Source organism: Ixodes scapularis, unplaced genomic scaffold, assembly GCF_016920785.2.
Source record: "Ixodes scapularis isolate PalLabHiFi unplaced genomic scaffold, ASM1692078v2 PGA_scaffold16__2_contigs__length_2301149, whole genome shotgun sequence".
NCBI lineage: Eukaryota > Metazoa > Arthropoda > Arachnida > Ixodida > Ixodidae > Ixodes > Ixodes scapularis.
This window is the reverse complement of record NW_024609842.1, coordinates 1,171,307-1,198,627: the sequence shown is the minus strand read 5'-3', so window position 1 is coordinate 1,198,627 and position 27,321 is coordinate 1,171,307. Positions and strand designations below refer to the sequence as shown.

Below are 27,321 nucleotides of genomic sequence, written 5' to 3'. Positions count from 1 at the left end.
AGTATAGGCGACAAATGAGGAGGCGCCATTGGCTGAAAGCGGGCTGGGCGTGTTCCAGGGCGTCTTCAGAAATTCGAATGTGACCAACCAGAAGCCGGAAATAATACCCTGGCGGTGGTCGCGAGAAACAAACCTGATAACTGCATTGGAGTAACTCTCGATGGCTGAAAATATAGACACGTGATGTTTCAATCACGCTCACTCAAAATGATGGTGGAAGAGTGCGACTAGCGGAATGATCGACATAATCCGTGCGCCAAGCGCCGAGGGCCGGAAATCTGCCGTCCGAGCGGTCATACTCTGTCTGAGCAAAACAGAGTTGAGCGGCGCATTCGTTTCTCACGTCTTTCTGCATAATCATGATCAAAACAACACGTGACCCTATTTTCAACCACGAAGAGTTACTACATTTTACTCTTTCGCGTTTATTAAAACCATATACGAACATAGCCTTTTGATCAGAACTGTTTGCCGCTACCACCGCTAGGGGATTCTTTTCGGCTTCTGGTTGGTCAAGAGAGCATGCCAAGCCCTCTTTCCGAGTCTGGTGCACGCCCTGGCTCTGCCCGCGCCTCCCATTGACCAAACTCTCTACATATACGGCTCTGCGCGGGCCAAGAGTTCCTGTATAGGCTCCCTACGGGAGCCAGAGTTGCGTGCCGCCGCGCCGCTATTCGCCGAGATCCGATCACGTGAGAAGCCGGGTCAAGTGCCGTGCAGGAAAGTAGACGTTGCACGCGCCCCGGCATACGTTCCCCTGCTTTTCTTCTTCTAAGTGTTGTGAAAGATGATTGGGGGGGGGGGGGGGAAGGGGGGGAGGAGAGGGCCAATAGTGGTTGCGCACCGGGCGCTTGGTCACTGGCTCTCGGGGGGAGGGGGTTGTGGGGAGAAAAGTTGGGGGGTGGAGGGGGGAGATAGAAATAGCTTTATAGAAGGGGAGGGGGGGCATGTAGGAGGAAGCGCGAGGGGGATTAATTTAGTTATATCGAATATCGGGTGGCCGGGAGATGGGGTGCGGGGGGAGTTGTGGGTCCAGCACTGGAGGCTGGCACGGCGCGCTGTCCGGCGATCAAGCAATCGTCCGGGGCGACCACGTCGTGTGGTGGGAGGTCCCACTCTAGTCAATCCGCGCCGGAGTCCGGGCGCGGTCGTCGAGCACGCGACAGGTGCGCGCCAAAGCGAGCGCCCAGGGCACGACGGAGCACGGCCGTGGGGGCCCCGCCGCGACCGGCGGGCGCCCGGAGGAAGTTCCGAGGGACCACTGGAGCCCTTTCTTCCAGAAAGGTGAGTAAGGCTCTTAGCGCGCGGTCTTTGCCGCGCCATTCGCCCCAGGGTCTCAGTATTTCTTCTGTTGTGTTGCAGGGTAGCCCCAGTGCTTCTTCTTCTTCTAAGCGTTGTGAAAGATGGTGGGGGGGAGGAGAGGGCCAATAGTGGTTGCGCACCGGGCGCTTGGTAACTGGCTCTCGGGGGGAGGGGGTTGTGGGGAGGAAGGTTGGGGGTGGAGGGGGGAGATAGAAATAGATTTGTAGAAGGGGAGGGGGGGCGGGCATGTCGGAGTACGCGCGAGGGGGATCAATTTAGTTGCATCGAATACCGGGTGGCCGGGGATGGGGGGCGGGGGGAGTTGGGGGCCCAGCGCTGGAGGCTGGCACTGCGCGGTGTCCGGCGATGAAGCAATCGTGCGGGGCGACCACGTCGTGTTGTGGGAGGTCCCACTCCAGTCCATCCGCGCCGAAGTCCGGGCGCGTTCGTCGAGCACGCGGCAGGTGCGCGCCAAAGCGAACGTCCAGGGCACGACTGACCACGGCCGTCAGGGCCCCGCTCCGCGGTCGCCGGGCGCCCGGAGGAAGTTCAGAGGGACCACAGGAGCCCGGTTTCTTCCAGAAAGGTCCGTAGGGCCCTGAGCGCGCGGTCTTTGCCGCGCCGGTCGCCCCTGGGTTTCAGTATTTGTTCTGTGGTGTTGCAGGGCAGCCACAGTGCGGTGAGGGATGTTGTCATGGCCGCCTGGGCGTCAGCGTGTGCCGGCCAGGCCAGGCGGAGGTGGTCGAGATCCGACCATTCTCCGCAGGTCGGGCATTCCGGGTCGGCCTCGTCGTTGCGCAGGAGATGCATCCATGCCGGCGTCAGGGCGCACGGCCCGTCCGGATCCTGTGGACGACTGCGGCGGCTGGACGGCCCGTGCCCCGAGGGGGCTTCGCCGGTCGGTCCCCGGCCGCCTACCGCTCGTCCGGGTGGTTGGCGGCGGCCTCCCGTGCGATAAGAAGCTTGGCGTCGGTGAAGGGGCCCAGGTCCGACGTCCGGAACTCGGCGGCGTCATGGACCCGCTCCGCCAGGGCGTCCGCGCGCTCGTTGCCAGGAATCCCGCAGTGGCTCGGGACCCACTGGAACGCCAGGCGGTGGCCGAGGCCGCCGAGAAGCAGAGCCTCACCAGCGATCTCCCGTGCGAGGGGGCATGCCCCCTCGAGCCCGTACAGCTGAGACAGTGCCGCCTGGGAGTCGGAGAGCAGCAGCCAGCTGTCCGGGCGTCGGCTCTTGTAGTGGATCAGGCGCAGCGCCAGAAGGATCGCCGCCAGCTCCGTGGTGGTGCTGGTGGCGTGGAAGGCAAACCGTTCGCCCGCGCCTAGGTCTGCCCTCTCCACAAAGACAGCCGCCGTCGACGAGCCGTCGCTGGGTCGCACGGAGCCGTCGGTGTACACCCTTGCCCAGGCGAGGTAGTGCCGCTCGATGTGGTCCTCCGCCAGCTGTTTGGCCGCGACGTCGGCCGTCCTCTGTCGAGCGCCCATCCCGTCGACTCGGAGGTGCACAGTCAGTGAATGGGGGTCGGAGTGCAATGGTGGGAGGGGAGTGATCGCCGGTGCAGGGCCTGCGACGTCCCCCGAACGCACAGAAGCTGCTCCAAGCGCGACTCGGGCCTCTCCGCGATGCGTGCCAGAAGCGGTGCCGCGGACTCGCATGTGCAAATGCGGATGAGGTGCCCAAGTGAGCGCTTTTGGAGATGGTTGCTGACGGTGTTGGCTCCAGCTTCCGTGTACGTCGGAATGGACGTCGCTGACCTGGATATGCCGAGGCAGATCCTAAGTGCGATGCGGTGGACTGTCTCGAGGTTTGCTGCCTGTGAGGTGTTGAGGCTGAGCAGCGGCAGCGCGTAGAGCGCCGCCGACAGCACCAGTTCCTGATGTAGTTGGAGCATCATGTTCTGGGATGCCCCCCAGGTGCTGCCGGCGAGCGACCGCAGGGTGTTCATGCGGCGCCGCATTCTTTGGACTACGCTCGCCACCGCTGCCCTCCACGTCAGCCTCCTGTCCAGGACAATTGGCCCAGGTATGTGACCTTCTGCTCGTGGATGATCGGTTGCCCCTCGATGAGCAGTGTCGGCCGGAATGAGGCCGGACGCGGGGCGTAGATGAGCGCCCGAGTTTTTCCGCCCGACACAGTGAGTCCGAGCTGCCTGAGATGATAGATGACGTTGTCCAGCGCCCTTTGAAGCTCGGCCACAGCCCTCCATCTTTCTCGGCCGCCCTGTCCGGTCACCCACAACGCGACGTCGTCCGCGTAGACAGCGACGTTGACGGGGTATCGCGCCGTGCCCCCCGCACGGGCTGCCGCCGGGACAGATGACATCCCGGCCGAGAAGAGGAGTGGGCTGATCACGCTGTCCTGCGGGACTCCGCGCGTGAGGTGCCGCGGTGAGCTCTTGTCCTTGCCCACCTTGACGGTCACCGTGCGGCTGCCGAGGAACGCCTGGACGAATCTTAGCGGCCGCCCGGTGACCCCGAGCCTCCGCAGGGCGTCGATGATCGGAGCGTGTGGCAGCGCATCAAAGGCCTGGCGTATATCGAGTAGGACCAGCGCCGCGGAGTGTCCCCTCGCCTTGGCCTCTTCGAGCGAGCTGACGAGGTCCCCGATGGAGTCCGCCGTGCAGCGCTTGGTCCGGAACCCCGAGAAGCATTCAGGCAAGGCCCCTGCCGCCTCGAGGTGGTAGTTGAGGTGGCGGAGGACCATTCTCTACATAGTCTTTTTGAGGCATGACGTCAGAGAGATGGGCCTGTATGAGCTTGGGCTGTTGGGGTCCTTGCCTTGCTTGGGGATGGGGACGGCCACAGCCTCCCTCTACTCGCTGGGGAGCCTGGCCGTTCGCCAGATGTTGTTGAGGAAGGCCAGGAGCTGTGGCAGGGTCCCCTCGTCCAGGTTCCGGAGGGCTTGGGCGGTGATCCCATCGGGGCCTGGTGCTGTGCGTCGGCGCGGGGCGGACTGCAGCGCGTGCCGCAGCTCGTGCAGTTTGAAGTCCGCGTCGGGGGCCTGCATGGCGGGGGCCGTCGGGGCCTCAAACGTCCACCACATGGGAGGGGGCGTGCCCCGGGGGAGGGGGGATGGGGGCCGTGAACAGCGAGTCCGCCAGGAAATCCGCCATCTCGGTCGGGGACAGATGTAGGTGTGCTGCCAAGCAGAGCATGGGGCTGCGCGGGACCGGGAGGCCGCCCAGCGTCCGCACCATTTTCCACGCACGTTTTCCCCCTCCTGGGGCCCCGAAGGAGGCGCACAGGAGACGCCACTGTCTCCTGGCCAGTCGTCTCCGCGTCGAGACGCTTGTACGCTAGGATATCTTCAGGGCGGTTGGTTCGCCATGAGCGGCGCTGGGCCTGCCTTCTGCGGGCGCGGAGTTTGAGCCACAGGAGGTCGGGGTTGGGGCGGGTACTGGGCACCTGGACGGTCCTCGTGGCTGCTCGCACGGCGTCCTCGATAAGCTGGGAGGTGAAGGGCAGTCCGGCCGCAGCCCCCTCGGCGATCAGTGCCCGGTAGTGGTCCCAGTCGGTGGTTTTGCATACCTTCATTGGGGCCTTCTTGGGGGTGCCCACCACGATGGGGAGGTGGTCACTGCCCCAGCTGTCTGGGAGAGGGCGGGCAGAGAGTCGCAGGCCCGGTGTGACGAGGGTTAGATCTATCACGCTGCCCCCCGCACCGGGGGCGACGTACGGTGGGAAAGCTCCCCGTGATGTTCAGGAGGTCCACTCTCTCTAGCGTTTCCTGTAGCCGCTTGCCTCGGGAATCCGTTTTGCGGTCCCCCCATGCTTCGGAGTGGGCGTTGAAGTCCCCGCAGATGATAGCACGGTCACGCCCCACTCCAGCACGGAGGGCACAGAGGTCAAGGGTGTCCCACGTGGCGTTGCCGGGGACGTAAATGGAAACAATATGGAGAGGTCCGTCCGCGAGCTGCAGCGTAACCGCCACCATTTCCGCTGGGCCTCGGATGTCGGGGAGGTCGAGCCTGTTCTGCGTGAGACCCCTGCGGACGAGCAACATTGCTCTAGGATTGTCGCCCACGCGAGCGGGCGTGCTGCAGTATGGAATGTAACCGGACACTCGGGCGGCTGAGCACCTAGGCTCTTGGAGGGCCAGAGCCTCATAGGGGTTCTTTTTGTCCCTAACGTGCGAGCGAAGCTCTTGTAGGCGCCGCCCGAGGCCGTTACAATTCCACTGCAGCACGGCGCAAACGGACGCTCTGTGGGGGGGCCCTGGATCGTCAATGTTGTCCCCCATTGTTAGTGTGGAGATGGGAGTTCGGTGCGACGTCTGCGAGGATGGCAGAGCAGGCGCGGTGTAGTCCGTTTAGAGACCACTGTGGCAGATGTTCCGCGAGGGCGGCGATAATCCGGGTCAGTTGTTCTAGGAGGACCCGGAGTTCAGAGTCGCCGCCCTGCGGGCCGGCGGGCAGGTGATCTTCTTGAGGAGGCAGCGCGCTCGGTAGAGCAGGCAGCTTGCCCCCGCGCTGGGCGCCGTGCCCCTGCGGGAAAACGCCGTGGTCTCCCCGCAGAGCACTTTGCCCCCGCGGAAAAGCGCCTGGTTTGTTTCCCCGCAGTGCGCGGGGGATTTCCTCCCGTCCGGCGCAGCGGTGGTGGTGACGGCGCAGCTCGCTGCCCCGTCGTGGGAGAGGGTTCGTTGGCGCGGCAACCCAACAACTGGCAACCGCGACGCCTGCTCTTGGTGTGTTTCTTCCGGGCGCGCTTGGTCGGCGCGAGAGGGGGCCTGTTGCTGTTGTGCCTGTCGCCACGCGGGTCGGCGCGGAGGACGGGCGTCTGCCGATGTTCCGCTGCCGCCCGGGGCGTCCAGCCGGGGAAAGTCATCGTCCAGCTCCAACATCGCGTTCGGCTCACCGCGTCGCGTATCCCCCTCTGCGGTGTTCCCAATCCGCTGGCGGCGCCCCCGCGCCTCGTGGAGCCCGCCGGCCTGCCTCCTCGCCTCGGCGGCCGGCGCCCACTCCCGGGCTCGCTCATACGCGACGCAGCTCCGATCGAAAGCATCGTGGTCGCCGTCGCAGTTCGGGCACTTTGTTGTGTCCCTGCGGCAGGTGTTCTTGGGGTGGGCGCCGCAGCAGTACGGGCATCGGTTCTTCTCTCGGCAGGCGCCGCACTGGATGGGGCGGGAGTGCGCCGCCGTGACGGGGAGGCGAAGACACCAGAGATTGACGTGGTGCAGGCGGGGGCCGTCGAAGTGGAGTCTGATGGTGCGCCCCCCCGCAAAGACGTCGGTGCGCTGGATTGGGACAGCTGAGGATATACCCTCGACCACCTCGGCCGTCTCCGCCTCGAATCGGGGGCGAACAATACCTCTGCTCTGGGCCGTCGGTTTGCTCAGGTAGGCTGTCACTGCGATGTTGTGCAGGACTTTCACTCCGAGCATGATGTCGATCGCTTCCGGGGAGTCGAGGTCGACAGCGGCCACGTTGCGTCACGTATTTACGCGAGTCGCGATGGTCCTTCCGTTGGTAGCCAGTGTTAAAGCCCTCGCGATTTTTAGTTTGTTTGTCACGTTAAACTGACCCTTAGTCCCGGTGGGTTGGACGAGGACGGTGATCTTCTCACCTGGTCGGATGGTTGGCCGCGCGGGTGGTTTCTGAGTTGCTTTGGGGCGTTGCTGTTTGCTGTTTTCGCCGCGTCGGCGCTCGGCCGGGTCGATTGTTGCGGGGGTGGCGGTCACGGTCACGTCAAGTTGATCGCCGTCTCCGCCCTCGCAGGCGTCGGTCATGCCTGCGAAGCGGTTTTTGGTGGCGATGGTTGTCACGCTGATATTTTGTAGGGCCTCCTTGGATAGTGGGGGCCGCTCGCGGGGGGCGTTCGGTGTTATGGGCTCCTGTCGCTCCGAGGCGCCCGGGGCTAAAGGGGGAGACGCTGGGGGTGCCCCGCCGAGCTTCCTTCGCGTGGGGGAGGGGGGGGGGGGGGGGGCGGGTCGTGGTCCGTTGGTGTTGTTGCTGTCGTCGTTGTTTTTGTTGCTGCTGCTGTTGTTGTTGTTGTCGCCTTTGTTGATTTGTTTCCGGCGGCCCCGTTGTTGTTGTTGTCTCGAGTCGGTGTTCTTTTTCCCGGCGGCCTTCTTTTTTGGGGGCGGGTGTTCTTGGAGCCTTGCTGTTGAGGCTGATGCTACCCCGCGTTGTACCTCGCTCACGGGGGAAGGGGGGGTGGGGCTTTCCGCGCACGCCTGCGTTCGGGGTCACGACGGGAGAGGCGGCGGCCTGGGGTTCTGGCTGCTTGTCCAGGGCGGCGGGGGGTTCTACCTCCGAGTCCCTCAGGGTGGCGGGGGGGAGGCGTGGCCCGGGGGTTCTGGCCGCTTGTCCTCGGGGGTGCTCGGGGGCGCGGGAGAAGGGGTGGGGGGCGTGTGCTCCCCCTGTTGGCCTGGGCGGGCGGTGGTTGTCGGGGGGGTGTTCGGGGGACGGTAGGGCGAGATACCATGTCGGCTCGGACGCAAAAAAAGGGCCGATCGGGATCAGGCCCGGGATGCTTGGGCAGGGGGGCGGGAACTGCTTGTCCTTTGTCCGCGGTGTCCGGGGGGTCCAAGTAAACTCTTCTGGCTGGCGGCCGCCAGCTGCTTTAAAATTCTCATCCCTGGTGAAGTCGGGCTGATGATACTCTTTCCAGGTGGCGACCGGCGGCTCTGGCGCGTGTGGTGCGCGACGGGGGAGTCCTGGGGCGGGGCGGGAGCGGCTGCTCCTTTCTGGGCCTCGTCCGCCATCTTTGACATCCTGTTGCCTCGCTCGGGCAGTGGGGTCGTCGGGGTCCCTTTTTGGGGAGCCTCCGGCTGCGCCTGCTTTTGCCTCTTTAAGGCACGAGGGCGGTGGGAATGACGCAGCTTACGAATTTTGAAAACTGCGCGGTTCCCCCTAAGGAGGAAAGGTGGCGGGTCGGGACGGTTTTAGAACACGTCCGTTGGGTTTGAAATTCCGAGCGACTCTTAGCCCCAGTGCTGAGCGCGCCACGTGCCTCGAACGCGCAGCACCGCTATTCGCCGAATTCAGTCACGTGAGGAGCGGGATAAACATGCCATGCAGGAAAGACGGCGCTACGGAGATCAACGCGCAACTCTGGCTCCCGTAGGGAGCCTATAGAGGAACTGCAGGGAAGACGGTGCTACTGAGATAAACGCGCAGCTCTGGCTCTCGTGGGGAGCCTATACAGGAACTCTACACAGGCCTAGAGTTCCTGTATAGGCTCCCTACGGGCGCCAGAGTTGCTCGTTCATCTCCGTAGCGCCGTCTTTCCTGCACGGCATGTTGATCCCGCTCCTCACTGACTGACTTCAGCGAATGGCGGCGCCGCGCGTTCGAGGCGCGCGGCGCGCTCAGAAGTTGAGGAACGTACGGCGGGGCGCGTGCACCGTCTTCTTTCCAGCATGGCACTTGATCCGGCTCCTCACGTGATCAGATCTCGGGGAATAGCTGCGCGGCGGCACGTGGAAAACAGACGAGCAACTCTGGCTCCCGTAGGGAGCCTATACAGGAACTCCACGCGGGCCTGAAGCCCTTTTATATTTCAAAAGTAGCCCAAGCTTGTCCGTCGATACATGACGCACGTGCAACGTGCAGCCCTTGGAAACATCATGACGGCTCAGCGAAGCACTCAGCTAGATTTCAGATGCCATGTTCTTCCAGGGGCGCGGGACGTGTCTCGAGCATTGCCACAACAATGAACGGCGCCACTTTTCCCAGGAGAGAGGGGCTTTACGCGGGCCACGCGGGGCGGTGTTCGCACTCATACTGATCGTGATAGTACAGGTCTGGAAGTCAGTCAGTCAGTCAGTAAAACGTTTATTATTTGGCCGAAAAAGTTATCTGGAAGGCAATTCCACCGCCATGGGGGGGGTTCAGAATCACACTAAACATGGGTGGAGTTGCACCTTAAGGTCCAACCCCATCCTTGGTGAGTGTGATTCTGAACCAACAGATGCCGCTGGGATCACCCGCCAGACTTGTACATCAATGCGAGAAATCGTGTGTGGTGGCGCTAAAATGCAGTGGGGTATTTTTCTATATCCTAAAATTGACATCCCTGGTTCTTCGCTTGTTTTTCTCTGCGCGAGCTAGCGAGCTTTCTTTGGAAAGCTCACGGCTGCGCCAGTTCTCGTGCAAGGGGGCCAGTTTCCTATGCTCCGAGCTCACGTCTCCAGTGAATGTGTTGAGAACAAAACGCGAAAATCGTCCTGAGCCAAATGGCAAAGCACATGCACAACAAAACAACCAACGCGTTGAAAAATATAAGATTGCCTGTGCGCTGTTAGCACTCCGAGGGGATTTCGGAGGCCAATTACACAGGTTTCAATGTGATCTGATTTATGTGACGGGTCGGCCCTTTTGTCTTGCGTGTGTTCGGCTCTTTGTGGATCGTCAGGAAAACGTGATGGCCTGATAGACTTTGGTTTTTAAAATTCGAGCTGGAAAAATTTATTACTTCAAAAATCAAAACGAAATGAACGATTTTTTAGGGGTCAGGTGTCTCATTAATGTAGCTCGGTGTTTATATTGACCAAAACCACGGGACTGAAAAAAAAAAATTACACTCAGGCTTAAATATTGAGTTAGGTAAACCCAAGGCAGGACTGGTCCAGGAATCATAATAAACCAATGCCAGAATTTAACATTAACTCGCAGCAGTAAATGATAAGAATTAATTTTAATACGAGTTCAATGAAAAATGTTGTGATTGGCCAGACAAAAGCCCTTGATCTGTGGATAGCTTTCGCGCAGAGTTTAAGCCGTGTACCTGTCTTAATTTGGTGATTTATGCGTGAAAGTAGTGGTGCGCAAAAATGAAGAATATGCAAACATGTAGAGTTTGACGTTGTATAAAATATTGTGTAAGCAAGCTGGTGGTACGCTGATGAAGTCTGAAACTGCGCTACATTTTACACTTGCGTTCAGCGTATCGAACGTTAAGCGTGCATCGAAAGCTAATCTTGTACACATATACTGCTCAGGCCGTAATGTTTGAATGTTCAGAGTATTACCCTCAGATTTGCTGTAAGTTGTCTCCTGATAGCTTACAACAGAAAGAAATAAACATTCTAACTCTTGGTTGCTAGGAAAACTCCACCTGCTGACAGCTACCAATCATCTCCGCGCCGATTATGAGTATTCGCTGCATGCCAACGGTCGCGTGCTTAGAACGAGTTTTTCCTACGTGATTTCATACAATTGCAGTTGTTCTTGACAAACTACATTGTTTACTCACGCAAGCGGCCACATACGAAGTTTGGAATATTATGTACTGATTCTGGCACATGTGCCAAGTAGCATTTTTTTTTTCGATCCGTGAAATAGAATGCTCTTGGGTTACCTTGGTCTCTAATGTGTGTAGCACACAAAAGTGCACAGTCAAATCGCAGTGGGAAATTAAAGAATTAAAAACGAAATGTGCAATAGCGTGTAAAACTGAGGGTATTGCACATATGCGGAAGGTAAGATTTGTTTCATAAAATACATTACCAGTAAGTGTTTCGCTTTATCGTGCGAGCGAAGCTTAACGTACAAGCACGAGCATGCTGCCAACTGTCTATGCTGGAAAAAGGCGGTGGAGAAACTGCATCGTGACGTCGCCGGTGGGAGGAGCCTAATCTCCATCGCCAAAACACTACATCGGAAGAGAACTGCACCGTGACGTGCACGGTGACGTCGCCGGACACTGGCGATTGAGTTGAAACTACATCGTTTCTTTTTTCCCTACAGGGAATTTCGGAGAGTCGCCGAGTGGGCTCGCGCACACCAACTCGAAGCACGCGGAGCGAAAGCTCGCGCTGCAGAACCCAGGGATCCTGGGTTCAATCCCCGCCCCTGCCTGTTTCGATCTGGATGAGCATCGCACCGGTGTGCGGTCGTGTATCACTACTGCGTGATGCACGTTAAAGACCCCGGGCTAGCAGTCCTACTGCACTGGTTAAATTGCTTATCTACAGTGGGTAACAATGTCGCCATGTTCAGGCAGACTAACCTCCTGCTGTATAAACAACTAACGAGCAATTTTTACTTTTTGGCTATATTTGACTGCGTTAGCGCAACTTCTCGCATGCTGCACGAGAAAGAAAGAATGTTCTTCTGGGGTTAAATTTTCGGTGAAGTAGGAAGCAAAGAACAAGAAAAGAGAATATTTCCCTCAAGTTGGGTTTGTAGCGGAAGAGGAGGAAAAGGAAACGGTTGCTAGTCCCACGGTGTGTATGGTGTTTTCTTTATGTGTTTGTTTATTCTAGTTCAGCTGGCCATACCTGAAGTAGTTGCTTTAAAATAAAGTATATCTCTCCCTCTCTCTACCTGAAGTATGAACGAACTGGCTCAACTTAAGCCTGTTACCGTTGAAGAGTAGTAAGTTGGGCGAGTTGGTAAACGTTGAACATAGTTAAAATCGTCTCTTTGTGCGCGATTTTAACCATGTTCAACTGTTACCGTTGCTTGCTTGGCTTATTGCTCAGCCAAATCGCTTATATGTGGTGCACTCAAATGAGAATACAATCGTGTTGAATCGTGTAAAAGTATTTAGAATATTTATCGATCACGGCGCTGAACTTGCATCGCTCGAAAAACTTCCTCTTTGTGAGCGCCTTTTCTGCTTGAGTTTGTTCGGAACAGAGCGATTCGATCCGAGGCAATCGATGATAGCGTTGGTGCCATCACCACGGTACGCGACTCCCAGATCACTGAACACCAATGTTTTCGTTGATCCCGACGGTTCCCTGGAAGCCGCCAGCGGCGTTAAAGCGTAGAGCTGCGAGGACTTGGTGCTCGACCGTCAGCACACGGGGCCCTTAACTACAACGCTGGAGCTTTCCGCGAAGCTGGTTGCACAGCCAGCGAGTCACCCCTTTGGTCAGCCGGTATTCGCCCGCAAACCTCGCATCGCTCGTCTCGAAAGCTTCCCGGTGATCTCTAAAAACTCGATCCGCTGGTGAACCCAACAGTAGAGATGCACATGTTACGGTCGCCATCTTTTACGATGCAGATTGATCTCTGGCTTCGTCTCGACCACTCAGTTAACTGCATCGTCAAAGTGCACCGTGACGACATTTTGACGTCACCGCCAATTGCATCACTTTACGAGCATAGCTCGAACTGCATAGGGAAAAACTACATTTCAACGTCATGTCACGTGACCCGAGAGAATAGCCAATCAGCGCCCAATGCAGTTTTCTACATCATTTAGTTTGCGTTCCAGCATAGATAGACTGAACTACACTTCATGTGAACAAGCGCACCATTCAAAGCATGGAGCTGGCTTTTATCAACGGTACTGGATCGGAGAAGTTGACAAGCTCCGAGAAAGAAGTGACGCGCTGCCATTCACTGTCGCGTAGCGGCGCTCGTGTCCAAGCCCGCAGCCCGCCCGACCCGTCCGGTCTGACTGGCCTCGGTACTCGTGGATACGCCGTGAAACAACGTTTTTTTGTGGGTTCGTACCAGTGATTCACTAAGGACTGTTGGCAGTGTGATAATGTCCGGATGGAGACAACATTTCCTGGGACTTTTGAGGTTGATTTGGCGCCCGCCAAGCCTTCCTAGTTTTGGCAGTTTTCAGACATTCGTCACCAAGGCAAGCAGCTCGGAGAAATGACTGCGTCTATCGTTCGTGGTTTCCGGCACATGGACCGTTGTGCTTTGTTCGTTTGCGGACTAAAATACCGTGAACTTCCCTCTTATGGTGTTCTGTGTCTGTGTAAGAAGGTGAAGTGTAAATTGCTGCATAGATACAAAAACCTCATCAGGAAAGAATGACAATTTCAAGACGTCGTCGTCACTTGAAAGAATCGGGCTATGTTTGTATCTGCATTCGGGTAAGTCGAGGCCTGCTACTGGTGAAAACAACTGAGTGATTCCTCTCGTTTGTTCTTTACGTATGTGACATCCTCGCTCCCTTGCGTGTGCGTGCCATTTCAGAGACGTGTGAGTAAGAATTATAAGACATCACTTCCGATCAGCTGATCAGCGCGGATTCGTGTGAATATTTGGAGATTTACGTGTGAACGTACGATAGATTTTAGAACCGTTATTTTACAATACCTGCTACAGCATTGCGGCAACAGAGCACGAATTGTGAGACACCCTCATTGACTATGTGAAACGAGTTAATTTGTTTAAGCGTATGCATGCTCCATGTGCCTGACAGAAACATGCTTGTTGACGTGTTTGTAAGCGCGCGTTAATTTAAATTCGCTTTATGTTGACTATTATTTTCGTAACATTGTCGTTTCTCATAAATGATAATGTTGTTTTATTGATATTGGGACGTTTCTGCGATCTATTTCAAGCTAAAATAAAGACACTATAACTACCCTGAGAATGCGACATAGGAAGGCTGTGGTGCAAAGACCACTTTTGAAAACTGTAATGCCTCTTCGTTGTAACGTAAATGCTCTTCTACGCGAGATACATCAATCGAGAGATGACGGAGAGGGCGGCAGTAGCAAACGAGGAAGCTCGGGTCCTGTGATCGCCAACTACAGAAATTCTCAGTCTTGGTGTTTTGCATTCTGCTCGCGATTTTTTTTCATGCAAAAAGAAATAAACGTTGCGCAGTATTTATCTGCAGTTGGACCCTTGCCGAAGGTTTCTTGTGGTTACAAATAAAAGGCAGAAAACGCATATTGTTCGTTTTCTTGTGACAAGTGGGAGCGTTTATCGAGAGCTGCGTACGGTGCTGATAGCGCACGCGAGCCCCTGCTTTTTACGCTGGTCATTGACGAATATGACAGACATCCACTATTATATAACACAAACGTTGGTCGGTTGCACTCCCTCCGCCAATGTGTCACTCTCCACCAGACTTCCAGCCGCCTTTTCGTCACGTCTACCGCCGATCAAACGTTCTTTTGTTCTTCCTCTCTCATACCATGCCATACCATACCATACCATACATACCAGGTTGCCAGCTGCGTGTGGTGTTTTCGTAGATCCTACTATCCCATGCTGAGGTCTGCGGGCGCGTTGAACCATCGAGCGCGTTTTTGATCCGTGCTCGAAGTAACGGCCAAATGGGGCGCCGGAGTTCGAATGTAAAGCGCAATAGTTGCTATGATAACGCTTAATGGTCGCTTGTGCATGTCCAAGAGCCAGAGCTCTGGGCGCAGTGTGTAGGCCTCCCCAATATTTTGGTCGCGTATCGCGGTTGACTGATAAGTGATTTCATTTCCCCTCTGGAAACACGCTCCCAGAGTTTTTCAGCGGAGCATTCTGTCTCAAAAACGCCTAAGTAGCATGCACGAGCAATAAACGACGTCGGAGGAGCAATGTATTTGTATCTTTCTTAAAAACTAGGAATACATTACAGTACCACTCCAGCAGATAGTGACGGTAAATGAAGCAAATATCGGTAACCTGTAGAGTGCAAATGGCTTTAGATTTGCGAATGTCTGTCGCCGGTGTTAGAGGAGAATTACCTAAATGATGAGGGCAGGATGACACGAGTCATCGTCCTTCATTTATGTAATTCTCCTTTAAAGGAGCGATGCAACATTTTTTGTACTTTGCACAAATACCGCTTAAAACGGATCCCTAACGTTAATGACCTATGAAACACGCGTTCGTTTTTCACCCCACGCAATAGAAGTCCCAGAAAAAAAATAAAGAAAAACGAGCAGCGTTCGCCCCCTCAACTCGCAGCCAGAACAAGCGGCCACGTGATCTGGAGCCGATTATATGCCGCCAGTGTTGATCATAGCCACGCGCTGGGGTTGGCAAAGCGCAGGACACGCGCTGAGTTCCAGACATTGTTATGGCTCGGCTATTGTCGTCGTTGCAGCGATTGGACACGGGTCACAACCCGAATGCTTCTCGAGCTAGCAATTGTCACGAGCCCAAGTCGAGTGCCCACGCAATGCTCGGATCCAATCTATGAACCGCATTCAAATATCGTCACTTGGGTGTACTGCGATCCCCGAGTTACGTCATCAGAGTTTGCAAAGGAGAGATTGAATGAAAATGATCGCTTTTGTCCTTGAAATTACACCGCAACAAAGGAGTTTCTTGGCCAATGGCGTTGCGTGTGAGTATCCTTGAGTCCCAGGTGTGCCAGTAAGCTCGTGTAGAGAGAAAAACATTCCAATTGAATATCGTTGCACAGCTCCTTTAAAGGAATGCTGAAGCAAACATTTCAGTGTCTATAGTAAGTGGATCTTTCCCGAGCGTGTGCTGGTGTGCGCCAGCACACGCATCGAAATTGACATCATAGTCCCCGTTCACGCTTAATGTGACAGTGAAATGTGTGGGCTCCTGGAAAAGAAGAATAATGACAAGCTTTTTATCTCCACATTGGGGTCTGGTGTAAAAGGTAAGCGATCAATTGGTCAAACAAGCGCGTATCTTTCACAAGTGAAGATGAGAGCCTGTCTTTATTCTCCTTTGTTACGAATCCCATTAATTCTACTGTCATCATAATCGCGAATGGGTAACTATGACATCAATTTTGTTGCGTGTGCTCGCGCACACCAACGGCTCCTGGCTCGTGGAAAGAACAAGCGCTACCTATTATGGACATTAAATTATTTGGTTCAGTTACAGCGTTCTAGAGGGTGTAGTGGCAAGAGCGGCGCCCGCTTACAATGAAGCGCGTGAAGACGGTCGACGTAGATACCGCGAGTGGCGCTGGAGTTCTGTGCCCTAGGATAATTAATGGCACGTGTGCGATGAACGAAGAAGACGACGAGGGTGACGCGGTACCACGGTGCGCGGTACGCTTCTCCAAAATGTAGCACCGTAGAACTTCTTTCGCGGCTATTAAGCCTGCAGCCCAAGTGATAGCGTTGCTGAAGGATGTGTCACTACTGGGGGGGGGGGAGTCGATATTAATTAAATAATCTCCCTCAAAACACGCGACTATTTCAAGTAGAGGATAGCACACACTCTATAGTCGGTTGCAAGCTAAGAAAAAAACCGGAAATGCCTCTCAGAGAAAAATGTAATCCTACGCCGAGAAACGCCAGCCAATCGTTTTCATGACGTCACGATTCCGTGGACCAATCGCGATCCTTTTGAAAAAAAAAAGCTCAACATGGCTGCTGGCCTTAGCAACGCGACGCTAGTTTCTCGTGACAAATATTCTGCTTTTTTGCAGCGTGTTTTACGTGCCCGAGGTTACGCCACGAAATCTTAATGGTATCGGCTTGCGTTTGCAGCAGTTTTTGCGCGACAACGTGAGAATCCAGCGACGCTATCGCCAACGAAAATTTCGAAGCGGGCGCAAGGCTTAGCACTGCTGAGAGCTGGAAGACGGTATGTTAGACAGTATCTTGGACAGAAAATGAATTGGGAAGACGGTACATTGTACATGACTTTCTTTCTTTACTAAACAGCTATTTCGTTGACAAAAACGTATTCTAACTTATTTAAATGTCCTGAATGAATTAAATAAATATTGTAGTAGTTTAAGACACGTTTCCTGGAGGAAGAAAAAGCAACGTTGCTAGCGGACTACTTTCTCGACGGTGGAGGCACTTCAGATGGGCGCAATGCGCTTGTGGGTGGAGCTAAAAGATTGTTCTTAGCTTGCAACCGACTATAGAGGCATTAGTTCAAAGGCAGAACTACAATTTACTATACTTCGTTTCACCTTATGTTGTACCGCAGCGAAGGATAGAAGCGCGAACTCATAGCGTTCGCAGCTGCTCTCAATTCACGAGAGCTTGTGCCGCCGAGATGTGCCCCAGAGCAAAGAGCTCGCGCTTGTAGCCTTTCCTGCGGTACATCATAAGGTGAAACAGAGTATACAGAACAACATTAGCAGTTGTTTCGCACCGCGAAAAGCTCCACTCAAACTACAGTAGTAAGCGCCGAACAGCGCTGATGATGGTGCCGGGGGCGCGCTCTTAGGGCACAGAACAGCAGCGCCATGGTGTCGTCTACGCGCAAAATCTTCAAAAAGCGGCCGCCGCTCTTGCCACTACTAAAGCCCCTTGATAAAGGTGTTTTCACAAGTACCGCCAACCATTGTTGTGGAAATGCGCAAGACACGTGCCACGAGCGGGTGCTCCGCCGCCATTCGCTTCCAAGGGCCGCTCATTTCAGTGCTGCGCCGCCATTTGCTTCCAAGGGCCGCTCGAGACCTGGGCCACGTGCGCTCGCGCATTTGGCGCTACTTGCACAGACAAACGAAAACATATCGAGGGGCTTTAGCCACTACAACCCCCTCTAGAACACTGGAGTTCAGTATACCTTTAACACCGTACCTTTACCAGCACGCTCCATTTCCACGAATCTGTCAGGGTCATTTGTTTGCAGCCTGTGCTGCTGTAATGAATAGGCGCTCCGTGCGTCCTCTTGAGAAGGTATAAATAGGGCGCTATGTATTTCTTTTACTCGTGTTTCCCGTGTGGTTTTTCCTTTGTTTCAGTATGTAAAGTTGAGAGGAAATAAAACTACATGACTTATCTTGGGTGCTCAATGCCTGCTTTGTGCTCAGTCAAAGCTGTATGTTAGAATGATCGATTGCATAACGCAAAAGTCGGATATCTTCGGAAAAACTCACATTCACATAAAACCTGCGTTGTGCCAACGTAAACCGCAACGTCTACGGCGCTTGGAACCAACAGCACACAGGTCGTCGAGCTACTGATGCGATGAAAACGAACGTTGTCATTTGTGATAATCGATTTCCTCTACGTGCCCGCTTTCTTTGGGACACGTTACTATGGAAGTTGTGAAAAATACTCTATTTGAACCAACGACACAAAGTTTCAACTTTTTGCGTTATTTATTTGTCCTTACCTCATATTATTTCATCAAGCCTATTTCGTTAAATTAGGTATTTAAATATAAAATTGTGATTATTTAATGCGGTTTAAAAGATTGTGTTGGTAAAAAAAGTGGCGGCTCCCAATAATGTGGTCTGGCCATTCTGGCACTGTTCCGAGGTTATGCGAACCTATTTGGAATACCCTGAGGTTCGGCGGTTTTTCCGAGACTTTCTGAAAAAACGTTCACCCTAGTGCCACTAAATAAGCTACGCTTCAGAGTAACGACACTCTGCCATATTGTGGCTTAAAATCATGGTTGCCAGTTATCTGAAGCTTTATTTGAAATCACAGGAAACGCTCTTCCGTCCTCCACAAATGTTTAAACAGTCCCCGACAGAGAAAAGCAATATTACATGAGCTTCCTAACACCGAATCGAATGCTGAGGAAGTCGCTCTTTTGAATCATGACGATCTGCAGTTGCGTCTGCTCTGCACAAGCCCCAATATGGCGGCGCCCACAACAATGTCGGGGAACGGAGTGCCGGTACTCTAAGCGCAGCTCATTTAGTGGCTCTAGTTCACCCCAGTCACTAGTGAATGAAATGGCCCGAGAAGTGCGGCCAGCGTTCGAAAACTCTCGGAGACCATGGAACTCAGCACGGCTTGAATGTGTTTGGGACTACCTGGCGTTGTGGAATCACGTGGCTCTGTGACATCAGGAGTGTAACGAAATCACGTGACGCCTTGAAGCTGAGCTAGTTGGTTCATGCTTGTTAAAGTGCCAGTTTAACTTTTTAAGGACACACACACACAGAGACGAACAAAAAAGGCAGACACACCGCTGGAAAAACGTGTGTGTCCTTAAAACGTTCAGCTGGCACTTTAACAATCACGTGACACCATGGTGTGACGCGACGTTAGGGTGTCACGAAACACCTTGACGTCCCGATATTTTATCTGTTGCACATATTATGGAATCTCGACAATGCCATATTCTTGTAGTGGGGCTCGGCTGAGGAGGCACGAATGCGCTGATGTTTAGACCTTCGAAAACTGGGTGAGTTGTAGGGCATGCTCAACGACAATAATTTCTATGGCCAAACAAGCTTTTTCAAAAAACAGCACTGCCCTGCCATGAAAGGTTATATATTATTGTTTTATTTGTTATTAACATCATTGAGATTACTCTTTTCATAAGCCAATACCTTTATTTCTCTATGTGCGCGGAGGCAGCAAGTTCAAAAACATATAAAAAGTGATAAACATATATATGGTGCTAAATCGTCTGCCTACAACCGCTAGAACGTGGTGGCAAATATGGGAGAAGTGACAAAAGTGTAGTAACAAAAAACATGCCCGTCCAAATAATTCCTACTTTTTTATGGACGTTGCAAGTGTTCTATTAAACCAAATGCAATCCCAGAATACGACGCAACCTAGTTCTGGTGGAGATAACTTGCACTGTACCGTAAAGATAAAACTTTATTAGGCTATGCCGCAGTTTAGCAGCATGTGACCTCGAACATGAACAGCGCGTAAATAATTTTACTATGTAAAGAAATTGTCACATGAAATTATCAGCTTTCAATTGCATTTTAATATATCGCGACCAGCTTTGCACTGGAAAAACCAATCGATGGTGCTCGTCTAACTATACCACTTGCCCACCTGATTGACTCAATTGATAAAAAAAGTAATACTCCAACTGCATGACGAGGCCGTATGCACGTATAAGGTCCTGCGAGATAAACCTAACACACACCATTCAGCTCCGAGCCTACGTCAAAAGGCAATAATACTGGATTTGGGGCGTCGTCTTAAAGAGGCAGATATTAGACATGAGCGTTATGTCCGCGTTACATAGACACTTCCCCTTTTTCACTTTTTACGATAAGTTTTGAAACTAAGAATATAAGCGAGATTAGCCACTGTCCAAATAATTTCTTGTACCAATTATTGTCAGTATTTGCAGCTCTGCGTTGCACAGCCTTTATCATGTGGCTTGGCTGAATGATGAGGAGCCGGGCCCTTATTTTTGGCTGTCTGAGCTTTGAATGGTCCGCCAGTCCCTGGTCCGGAGTGTTGAGAGGATTGAAAGCGTTGAATGGGTTGTCCAGGAAGAACATGCAAGACAGAGAGCTCTAAGGGCGGCGCCTGAGACACGGGCATCTCTGCTGTATCCATGACCTTCATTGTTGGCCTCTCTGGTGGAAACGGTCTCGGAGACCACTGAAGTTGCCGTTGGGTGTTTTCTTCCATTTCTGGCTGAAGACGACCGAAGAACGCCGTTGGAGAGGCTGTGCCAGTGAGACTGCACAAGGCAAGTGCGCCGCAAACCGCTAATGTAGCGATGAGGGCCAGCAGCAAGTCTTTGCGTAGCTTCGTTTCGAACTGGGTCACTAGCGTAGCAAACATTGTCGACACGCTCCCGAATGCAGCTGAGAGGCTAAAGCCTGTGCACCGAAGCGCAGTCGGAAACAGCTCCACCGTCAAGGTGAAGAGAACAAAGAAGGCCACTGAGGAGAGCAGTTGGACAAAAACCAGCAAGGCACTCGCAATTACTGTCGGCGGTTCGTCGTAAACAACCATTAGCAGTGCCGTTCCAACGCTGAGTACTGAGAGAATTATCACTAGTACGCTCTCCTTGTCAAATTGATTGAAGGAAAACAGAACGATAGGGAAACAGATGGGCACAAGGACGACAGACGCGATGGCGAACGACTCATGAATCGCGAAGGGGTACATGAAGATATGTACGGAGAATGCAAAGTCTACAGCGAGCCAAGCAAAACAAACAATGGCAGAACGTGTGCGGGTTTTCGGTTCGAGCAGCAGACGCTGGATGGTGATACGATGCGAATCCCCATTTTCGCTGGTTGCAAACTTTAAATCGTTTCCCGCCTTTCTCAGCGAGTTAATTGCGACCTCGGACGGAGCTCTGTTGGTGCTTGCAGCGAGAAGTGTCACTTTCCAGGCTTCATGAATGTTTCCGGTGACCAGAAGCCAGCGCGGCGACTCGAGGATCATATAGAATACACAAACGAGAAACGCCGTGGGTACCATTATAGCTAGGTGAACTTCCATCCAATTAAGTTGTAACAGGGAAAGCACCAAAAAGAATGGGGGCACGATTAACAATGCAACACCAAGATTGGTGAAACAGTACAGCGGCCACTTCTGATGTGGGGATACTTCGTAAAGTGCGACAGCTAGAACCTTTACAAGGCCCTCCGAACTTCCCGCCACAATAGATCGGACTGTCAGAAAAACAGCAAACAAATTGGTTTGCCCACTGGCGAAGCCAGCAAATAAATTAACGACAACGCACAAGCACACGACAGGTCTACGGCCAATATTGTCGGCTACTATTCCGGAAATCACACCGCCTAATACTCCGCCAAGGTCAAATGTCAGTGAAGCCAGCGGAATCAACCAGGAGCGGTTGCAGACGAGGCTCCATTCGCTTATGATGGTGTTGCCATACTCTTCCAGGTCGAATTCCCACTCGATACATGGAATGAGTGTGCGCATCGCGGTATTTTCTGGCTTCAACGGCAAGCTGTACATGCTGCACCTGCTATGGCGTCCGTCCTTCGTGACTGGGATAGCGACATTCTTCCACTGACTCCTGCTCATGGTGATGCCATCGGGAGGTCGACACCAGTGGTCCATAACACGGGCGGTCAGAGCAAAACTACTAGCATGGCAGAAGTAAGAAACGGCTGCGAGTACGGCACAGAAAATTACCATTCCCTGGAACCTCCCGACTCCAATCTCGATGGTGTCCTCGCTGATATGTCTTTCAGTCGTTTCAATGGGATTATTAGCTAGATCCATGGCACTCGATAGGAAATTCAGGAAGATGAATTACCACATTCTACGTCTTGCTTTCATCCTCGTCGTCTACCTTCTTCAGTAAAGGTTGCTGCTTTAGGAACACGACAGGATCGGTTGTCAAACGTGCGAAGCACGTGGAGAAAAAGTTTGCGCTGCAGAATCTAGGAGATTATATGTCCTTCAGCGTTTAGATCTTGGGTGCTCTCCTGGGCTGGTTTTCTCGAAGCGATAGTAAACCCATTTTGGTAAACCACGCTGCCTAGGAAGGAAAAAGTACCTAGGTACTGTAATAAACGGCTGGATATAAAACAACAATAATTATTTTTGAATGGGCAGTAAAATGCGCCATCTGTCGGTGAAACAAGCCAGTCATTTTGTTTATCCTCTTTCTGCTGGTTGTTATCGATCTAGTATGGTATTATACGTGCAAATATAGTAATGTTGTACTTGAAGACCAATTTATTTGCTTCAGATGGTACGAAGAAATTTTAGCTACTATGCTAGAGTTTGTCGACGAGTATTCGAAAATGTAAGAAACATTTCCTTCAATATCTTTCGCCATAAACAACGCATAACTTTCCCGTGTGCCTTCCAGTCTGGCAACGCCGGTGCTGTATTCTCATTTTTGTTCCTTGCGACGCGCGTTTCTGCGATTCCTGCTGATCTCAACTGTTTGCCTTCTCTTCCGTTTGCCCAACCGATCCACCAGTGACAAGAAGCTAAGCTTCTCGTCACCGGTGGATCTCGTCACCGTTGAATTGCTGGTCACCGTTCTCGTCAACGGTGACGAGAAGCTAAGCTTCTCGTTACCGTTGAATTGCTGGCCACCGCAGATATGTAGAAACCTCGATGCTGTCGGCATGCTGTCGGCGCACTGCGAACAAAAAAAACAGTACAATGTCCCAGAACGAAGACTTTATCAAGGATAACCCCCTTTCTCCGCAAAGTTATCGCTGCTCACGAGTCGGCGTGCATAGTGTAACAAATTAAACGTGTTAGTATAAATATATACCAACACTCGTTCGCAAAACATTTTTTTTACTTACCATAAAAACACTTGCAAGGCTTATGTACCGTCATATGTCTTGGATTCCGGACTGCTGAAGAGTGATGCATTCGCGGAATGCTGCCGTCGGTTAGTTTAGTAGTCCCTCTGAACTACCGCTTTGCTTGACGTGCTAATAGGTTGATGCTGCGTCATTAATATAACAGCCGGATCGAAATTAATGTGCAGCAGAACCAAGCAGAACTATTAGCCCTCATTAAGCGACGTCGCGGCCATTTTGCTTGTAGGTACTGCTCCTCCCTCGGCGCCCCTGCTCTCCCAGTCACGTGACCTAGAATTCCCCCTTCTAGGACAATAGTTAACTTTAAACCACGGTTCGCGTTCGAGAAAACGGGCCCTGGTCTAAAACGGGAACGAAAAAAAGAAAACCCTTTCCCATGGTTACCGAGCGCTCCCATTGGCCTCAGGACGCGTGATAATTCCACACGGTTGCCATGCGAACGCTAGCTAAACACGAAAGCAACCATTTGCCTCAACTGTCGCTTTTCGAGTTCGGATCGTGACAACAAAGCTACGTATGACCACGTATGACCTACGTCGCACATAGCTCAATTAGTGTCATAAGTCGACACACCCTATTCTTTGTTTCATCATTGGGGGTCGGTGGCCGAGTAACCGAGTGGGCTAGCGCACATTAAAGTCACTGGATCCTGGGAAAAAAAATAAGATTGGGTTGTGTGTATGTTTATACAGCCTAGAACTTGGTCTGCCTCACAGGGGCGACGAGTCTCCCAGCTGTAGATGAGCAATTTAGCCAGTGCAGTATACACCCGCTAGCCTGGGGTCTTTAACGTGCACCACGCAGTAGTGATACACGACCGCACGCCGGTACGATGCTCATCCAGATCGAAACGGGCAGGGGTGGGGCTCGAACCCAGGATCCCTGGGTTCTGCAGCGCGAGCTTTCGCTCCACGTGATCCGAGCTGGTGTGCGCTAGACCACTCGGCCACCGATCCCCCGGATCCTGGGAAAGTAACGCCAAGCTCCGCGTGTGGTCGCCATCTTGGTCCATAAAATGTGCAATTTCTCCTTGACCCTTCCGTTCTTGGTGAGCCAATCTAGATTCGCTGGTGACGGGTAGCTTTATTGAGTCGTTTTTTGTATACCGAGATTTTGCTAACCACACACCGCCGAAACAGGCGTACACGTTCGTACCACCACCAGATGCTGTGTCGGTGCTTGGAGGCACTGAAAAATAAATTTACTGTCTTGAAATGCGCAAGAAGAACAATATAATTGTAAGAGATCCATGGAGATGGGCATGATTAATAAGTTGATCGCATACGAAGTGCCAAATACTCTTATATCGGCAAGGAACGCTTCCAGTACGATGATGCTCCATGGTGATCTTGGCGCGACTGGTTTAGAACGACCACCTGGAAGCTTCGAAGATTTAAATGGACCAAGATGGCGATTTCCATGGCAACGTAGGCCGATTAGCCAATCGTCTTGCGAGGTTTGGGTCGTCTTTAGGTTAGTATCCGTTTGTGTCCGGCTAGCAGGTAGGAAGGCAATGGCGCTACTTTCCCAGGATCCAGTGACTTTAGCGCACATCAGCTCGGAGCACGCGTGGAGGTAAAGCTCGTGCTGCAGAACCCAGGATCCTGGGTTATTCCCCACTCCTGCCCGTTTCGATTTGGGTGAGCACCGTACCGGCGTGCGGCCGTCTATCACTACTGCGTGATGCACGTTAAAAACCCCAGGCCAGCGGTTGTTACTGCACTGGCTAAAGTTTTCATCTACAGCCGGGAGAGTCCTCGCCCATTGAGGCAGACCAAGTTCTAGGCTGTATAAACGAACACACAACCTAATTTTCTTTTCGACATGAGTTCAAGCAACTGCGAGTCTAATACCTGTGCCACACGGGCAACTCGAATGCCATTTACAACGAATGACATTTGAACGATCGGCCAATCAGCGCGCGACACTCCGAGCGTGGGGCGTTCCACGCGCGACAGATCGCGAGCCGATTCGTCGATCACACGAAAGTCATTCGTTGTAAATGGCATTCGAGTTGCTCGTGTGGCACGGGTATGAAGCCTGGTTCAGACAGTTGCGTTTGACTGAGTTTGATTGCGTTGCGGCAGCGAGAAACCAGGACATCCCTGCTGCTTATATCGCGCGCCAAGATGATCGTTTGAATTGGATTCCACGCTTCATACGAAGCACATATGTGCCGGTGACTCGCTTTCGATCCTCGACGCAGAGCAGTCCAACGCACTCAAACGCAAATGTCTGAACCGGCCTTAAAGGGGCGATGCAACGATTTTTGTATTCTGCGCAAATACCGCTTAGGACGGATCCCTGACGTTAATGACCTGTGAATTACCCGTTCGTTTTTCACCACACGCAATCGAAGTGGTAGAAAAAAATAAAGAAAAACGAGCAAAGTTCACCCCTCAACTCGCAGCCAGAACAAGCGGCCACGTGATCTGGAGCCGATTATATGGCGCCAGTGTTGATCATAGCCACGCGCTGGGGTTGGCAAGGCACCGGACACGCGCTGCGTTCCAGACATTGTTATGGTTCGGCTGTTGTCGTCATTGCAGCGATTAGACACCGGACACTACCCGAATTCTTCTCGAGCTGTCGATTATCACGAGCCCAAATCGAGTGTCCACGCCATGCTCAGGTCCAATCTATGAGCCGCATTCACATATCGTCACTGGGCGGTACTGCTACCGCCCAGCTACGTCACCAGGTTTTGCGAAGGAGAGATTGAATGAAAACGCTCGGTTTTGTCCTCGAAATTACAGCGCAACAAAGGAGTTTCTTGGCCAGTGGTGTTGCGTGTGAGTATCCTTGAGAACCACTAGTGCCAGTAAGCTCGTGTAAAGTGAAAAACATTCCAACTGGATATCGTTGCACCGTCCCTTTAAAGGGATACTACAACGAAATTTCGGCGCTCATTTTTTGGTCTATATGTGTTCATAAAAGCAGTATCACATGGAGCATACCAATATCTTGTTAAAAAAGTCTCGAAAAGGAATTTTAAAACAAATTAAACGATTAGCAAAGAGCACCTGGTGGATGTCGCCAACGCCTCGTTTGTAATGCTCGTCTAGGAACCTTGACAGCTAGTGACGGAGGTTGTCTTGTCTCCGGCCACGACCAGAGAAGAGGGGAAGGAGGAACTCCCCTCTTCCCGAGAATACCCTTTGTCTGTCGCAGAAGTCGCTATTGTCCCCCTAGAAGATTATAGAAGATTAACCCGTCACTCAAAATTCGTACAAAAGCAGCCGCTTCGGTGGCTGGAACGACTAGGCCATTCTCTCGACATCAGCCTCGCCGTAGCTTTGCTCATCTTGAGACGACCTACGTCACGATTGCGTTGGATGTCACGTGCTCTAAGCTGGGCCTTCTCCGAGCGCTTGCCAGAGTGGGCCGTTTATAACGAAAAATACAGCCACCAGGATCAAAATAAAAACGTGCGATTGTCATTTACGGATATTGTGGATCATATTCAACCTATTTTTGAACACGACGGGAATATTTCGAATTTCGTTGAAGTATCCCTTTAAGGCCACGGTCCCACTGAATGTGGCAGTTTAGGTACTTTTTGGCAGGTCATTACTCATCTCCTTTTAAATACTGTTTTGTGGGACTGATGTCTTTTGAAAGGCAATGCAATCCTCTTTCATTTGATATTATGTATGTGTTGGTTTTTACTGTTCATGCGCGTTTGTAGCGTTGCGAATATGATGGCGCGGACCCTCACTTGCTCCGCTAGTTCATGTTTTATGAACGATCCATTAAAGATAATACGGTTCCAATATAGCAGTTTCGTTAAGATGATGTCGGAGCAGAATGTAACGATACACTGTTTTGGTATTTGCACTACTTTGTTTTTTTCATCCCTCCAAATATTGCGCTAAAATTGACATTTTTCAGAACAAATATGTCTTTAATGACAAGCGCTAGGGCAATGAAATTAGCTACAGATATAGTGCTTGTAATTGGTAATATGCAGGAAAAAATTTATTGTTGTGTAAAATTTTTTTGTTTAGATATGTTATATCAAACGTAGCACTTTTTTGTACTTCGAGTCATGGTACTTCAAATGCCGCTGAGGAAATAATTAAACCATGATAAAATCTTTTATAACATTTAGAGCTACAATGGTTGCCCAAGAGGTGGACGGTGGCTTTTTTTCATTTTCCAAGTCGTAACGCTCCAGGAGCGCTTCAAACTTACCTGTTTTTGACGCATATCTTTTTTGGACATCAAACAGATTTATTGGCATCTAATAGCATTTATTGTTTGGAATAGATATACATTGCGATGTATTAAATTTTCACAATGATCTTGCTTTGGTTTCTTAATAGGTGTAGAGCTTAGTTAATTTTAAAAACAATTAAAAACTGTTTGGGTGTTTTGTAGCGCTACCTGGCGGATGGCAGACAAACTGCCGATTTCTAGTGTTCAAAAAATTTCCGAAGGCGGC

General features: G+C 52.3%; 1 protein-coding gene and 1 pseudogene across 1 annotated transcript; both read right to left on the bottom strand.

Annotated features, from left to right (window-relative positions):
• Positions 1–1,851: 1,851 nt before the first annotated feature.
• Positions 1,852–2,954, bottom strand: LOC120842532 (annotated as a pseudogene).
• A 16,978-nt stretch (positions 2,955–19,932) lies between these two features.
• Positions 19,933–21,810, bottom strand: LOC121047132 (beta-alanine transporter-like). The gene has a single exon (XM_040502136.1). The coding sequence runs from the start codon at positions 21,808–21,810 to the stop codon at positions 19,933–19,935; it is 1,878 nt and encodes a 625-aa protein (XP_040358070.1).
• Between the last annotated feature and the right edge of the window lie 5,511 nt (positions 21,811–27,321).

Excerpts from the sequence above, each read along its gene's own strand:
- LOC121047132 (XM_040502136.1), bottom strand. The coding sequence starts at position 21,810 with ATGGATCTAGCTAATAATCCCATTGAAACGACTGAAAGACATATCAGC.